At 38.1% G+C, this 4,238-nt stretch overlaps 3 protein-coding genes across 5 annotated transcripts in view; 2 read left to right on the top strand and 1 right to left on the bottom strand.

Moving 5' to 3' along the window:
- The window catches only part of LOC116853361 (DE-cadherin-like), a 22,212-nt gene that overhangs the window by 13,370 nt on the left and 4,604 nt on the right, over positions 1–4,238 (top strand). The gene's annotated exons all lie outside the window — the stretch shown is intronic.
- On the top strand, positions 296–2,585 carry LOC116853360. The gene is made up of 2 exons (XM_032834423.1): positions 296–2,083; positions 2,445–2,585. The coding sequence occupies exon 1, from the start codon at positions 335–337 to the stop codon at positions 2,069–2,071; it is 1,737 nt and encodes a 578-aa protein (XP_032690314.1). The 5' UTR covers positions 296–334; the 3' UTR covers positions 2,072–2,083; positions 2,445–2,585.
- Positions 2,713–3,647, bottom strand: LOC116853362. The gene has a single exon (XM_032834428.1). The coding sequence runs from the start codon at positions 3,632–3,634 to the stop codon at positions 3,047–3,049; it is 588 nt and encodes a 195-aa protein (XP_032690319.1). The 5' UTR covers positions 3,635–3,647; the 3' UTR covers positions 2,713–3,046.

Below are 4,238 nucleotides of genomic sequence, written 5' to 3'. Positions count from 1 at the left end.
AAAACCTTCTTTATCGGGTCAAAAAAATCGATATTTTGGAAATAGTCTTAATCGATTGTTAAACTATTCAAGAATATTCCCTGAAAATTTCAAGTCGATATCTGCAGTATTTACGAAGTTACGAAGTTAAAGCGGACGGGTCGGGTGACGAGTTCAGACGGGCCTAGCGACCCTCGGGCGGTCGCGTTTATACCTGCGTTCTCGGAGCGTGTTTATACCTGCGTTCGAAAAGTCCGTTGGTAGAAATTTTATCTGTCTTCCCTTTCAAACTTGTTTTGACCTACGATCAGTTCGCTTTCGTCTTTTGTCGAGTGAATACATTGCTAAATGCAGCATGACTTCGTATCCGAAAGCGACACACGGGCAGTCCAAATGTTCAACGAGGCCTCGAAAAAGGAAATCTCCTTGGAGTAAAGATCAAGAAAATGAAGCCAAAGAAAAGGAAATTAGTAATACGAGTGCTTCCAGTAAAAAACTAAGCAGTGCTAATGTTTTTGACGCAGAAGTGAATAGGACTCATGCGTATAAAATTACAGATTTTCTGAGCGTTTTTCAAACGCTCGCGCAACTGCTTATATGTCGAAAGTGCTTGAAAAATGTCGAATTTAGAGAATCGGGAATTCGTGGTTTCGGTTTTAAGATAGTTGTGTTGTGTTCTTGTGGCTCTACACAGATTGATTCTGGACCTCTTATAAATACCGGTTATGAAATTAACAGAAGAATAGTTTTTGTTATGAGACTTTTAGGCATCGGACAAGAAGGCATCAATATTTTTGCTGGACTTATGGATCTCGGTACAGGTTTGAGTAACAGTGCGTACGAGAAAATTGTGAAACACCTGTATGATGCAGTAAAGTTTGTCTTTGATGCTACATGTCTGAAAGCAGTTGATGAAGAAAAAAAATTAAATGAAGAAAATGGAAGACCAAAATCAAAATTTTATGTGTCTGGGGATGGATCGTGGAAGAAAAGAGGTTTTACGTCGCTGTTAGGTGTTGTAACTCTAATTGGTAATTTAACCGGAAAAGTAATCGATCTTGTTATTAAAAGTTCAATATGTAAGGGTTGCACGTCATGGAAACCAAAAGAAGGTACTGATGAATATACTGAGTGGTACGAAAAGCACGAAGATGAATGCCTATTAAATCATTCCGGTTCATCAGGGAAAATGGAAGTCGATTCCATGAAAGAAATGTTTTCCAGATCAGAAGAAAAGTATGGCGTTCAGTACGTGAATTATATAGGCGATGGCGACTCAAAAACCTTCAAAGCCATCTTAGACTTGAATCCGTACGGCAATGACTGTCCTGTGAAAAAAAGTGAATGCGTTGGGCATGTCGAGAAACGAATGGGCACAAGACTTCGAAATGTAAAAAAAGATAAGAAGCTCGGAGGACGTGGAATGTTGACCGATGTACTGATAAAAAAAATAACTCGATACTACGGATTAGCCATACGTCGAAATACTGATTCGGTCCAGGGCATGAAAAAAGCCATTCAAGCAACACTCGATCATCTAACATCCACCGACGAGACACCGAAACACGGAAATTGTCCGGCTGGAGCTGATAGCTGGTGTAAGTGGCGCAAGGCTGAGGCAGCAGGTTGTGCAGCGTCATTTAAACATCCCCCTCCTCTTCACCCAAATGTTGAGAAACATTTGCAACCGATCTTCGACGATCTTTCGAATGACAGTCTTTTGGAAAGGTGTTTAGGCGGTTACACACAGAATGCAAATGAAAGTTTCAATTCTACCGTTTGGCGTTTATCGCCTAAACACATTCACAGTGGAGCAAAAATCGTCTGCATTGCTGCGTATATTGCTGCATCGATATTTAACGAAGGCTACAATGCAGTGTTAATGATAATGAACAAATTGGATATCGAAATTGGGATCCAGGCACACAATTTTGCCATAACGAAGGACGAGAAGCGAATAAACAGACAGAACCGCCGAAGCTATAGCAGCTCAAAAGAGGCAAGAACGGCTCGTAGGATGGAGATGATGGCTCAAAACGAGTTCTACGAGGAAGTGGAAGGACTACTTTATGCAGCTGGAATCGCTGATTAGCGTGAGACTGCCGTAAGTTGTGAATATGTAGTATTTTTATGCATCTAAAACTTTAAACGCGTTTTTCTCGAAACACGTTTTTTCGATTTTGTGTACACGATTAAGAGAAATCTACTGAACCGATTTGGCTTTATGACCTCTCATTTTAAAGATAATTAAATTCTCTTCGATGTGACATTAATTGTTTTTTGAAAAAAAAAATTTTTTCATATTTTTTTCGTATTTTAAAGTCGATTTTTTTTAACGAAAAACGCACTTTCAATTTTAAACTGTGTAAAAACATGCAATTTCGACATTTTCTTTAAAAAATCGAAATGTCACATAGAAGCTAGTATCATAATCATGACAAAAAATTTTGGTTTTTTTGTTTCAGATCAAAATTAAGGGTGAAACCTCCTTTACACGGTCGAAAAATACATGATTTTCACGAATTTTTTTCTCGGGTATAATAACTTGAAACGTTTTGAAATTTTTATGACAATTTAATACACAATCAAAGAGTACACAGGAATTTTTTCAAAAAAAAAAAAGATGTTTACTATAAAAACGGACGCCATATTAATAACGCTTCGCTTGTGGAGTGTCTCCGCTGTGTACACTGTAACGTCCTTAAAACCAAAATTTTTTGTCATGTTTATGATACTAGCTTCTATGTGACATTTCGATTTTTTAAAGAAAAAGTCGAAATTGCATGTTTTTACACAGTTTAAAATTGAAAGTGCGTTTTTCGTTAAAAAAAAATCGACTTTAAAATACGAAAAAAATATGAAAAAATTTTTTTTTTCAAAAAACAATTAATGTCACATCGAAGAGCATTTAATTATCTTTAAAATGAGAGGTCATAAAGCCAAATCGGTTTAGTAGATTTCTCTTAATCGTGTACACAAAATCAAAAAAACGTGTTTCGAGAAAAACGCGTTTAAAGTTTTAGATGCATAAAAATACTACATATTCACAACTTACGGCAGTCTCACGCTAATCAGCGATTCCAGCTGCATAAAGTAGCCCCTCCACTTCCTCGTAGAACTCGTTTTGAGCCATCATCTCCATCCTACGAGCCGTTCTTGCCTCTTTTGAGCTGCTATAGCTTCGGCGGTTCTGTCTGTTTATTCGCTTCTCGTCCTTCGTTATGGCAAAATTGTGTGCCTGGATCCCAATTTCGATATCCAATTTGTTCATTATCATTAACACTGCATTGTAGCCTTCGTTAAATATCGATGCAGCAATATTCGCAGCAATGCAGACGATTTTTGCTCCACTGTAAATGTGTTTAGGCGATAAACGCCAAACGGTAGAATTGAAACTTTCATTTGCATTCTGTGTGTAACCGCCTAAACACCTTTCCAAAAGACTGTCATTCGAAAGATCGTCGAAGATCGGTTGCAAATGTTTCTCAACATTTGGGTGAAGAGGAGGGGGATGTTTAAATGACGCTGCACAACCTGCTGTCTCAGCCTTGCGCCACTTACACCAGCTATCAGCTCCAGCCGGACAATTTCCGTGTTTCGGTGTCTCGTCGGTGGATGTTAGATGATCGAGTGTTGCTTGAATGGCTTTTTTCATGCCCTGGACCGAATCAGTATTTCGACGTATGGCTAATCCGTAGCATCGAGTTATTTTTTTTATCAGTACATCGGTTAACATTCCACGTCCTCCGAGCTTCTTATCTATTTTTACATTTCGAAGTCTTATGCCCATTCGTTTCTCGACATGCCCAACGCATTCACTTTTTTTTACAGGACAGTCATTGCCGTACGGATTCAAGTCTAAGATGGCTTTGAAGGTTTTTGAGTCGCCATCGCCTATATAATTCACGTACTGAACGCCATACTTTTCTTCTGATCTGGAAAACATTTCTTTCATGGAATCGACTTCCATTTTCCCTGATGAACCGGAATGATTTAATAGGCATTCATCTTCGTGTTTTTCGTACCACTCAGTATATTCATCAGTACCTTCTTTTGATTTCCATGACGTGCAAACCTTACATATTGAACTTTTAATAACAAGATCGATTACTTTTCCGGTTAAATTACCAATTAGAGTTACAACACCTAACAGCGACGTAAAACCTCTTTTCTTCCACGATCCATTCCCAGACACATAAAATTTTGATTTTGGTCTTCCATTTTCTTCATTTAATTTTTTTTCTTCATTAACTGCTTTC

The sequence above is a fragment of the Odontomachus brunneus genome, unplaced genomic scaffold, assembly GCF_010583005.1.
Source record: "Odontomachus brunneus isolate Ranch 3 - 2012 unplaced genomic scaffold, Obru_v1 Obru_scaffold_310, whole genome shotgun sequence".
Lineage (NCBI taxonomy): Eukaryota > Metazoa > Arthropoda > Insecta > Hymenoptera > Formicidae > Odontomachus > Odontomachus brunneus.
This window is presented reverse-complemented; position numbering and strand designations above follow the sequence as displayed.

Coding starts and splice junctions, on each gene's coding strand:
- LOC116853360 (XM_032834423.1), top strand. CDS start 335: ATGACTTCGTATCCGAAAGCGACACACGGGCAGTCCAAATGTTCAACG.
- LOC116853362 (XM_032834428.1), bottom strand. CDS start 3,634: ATGAAAAAAGCCATTCAAGCAACACTCGATCATCTAACATCCACCGAC.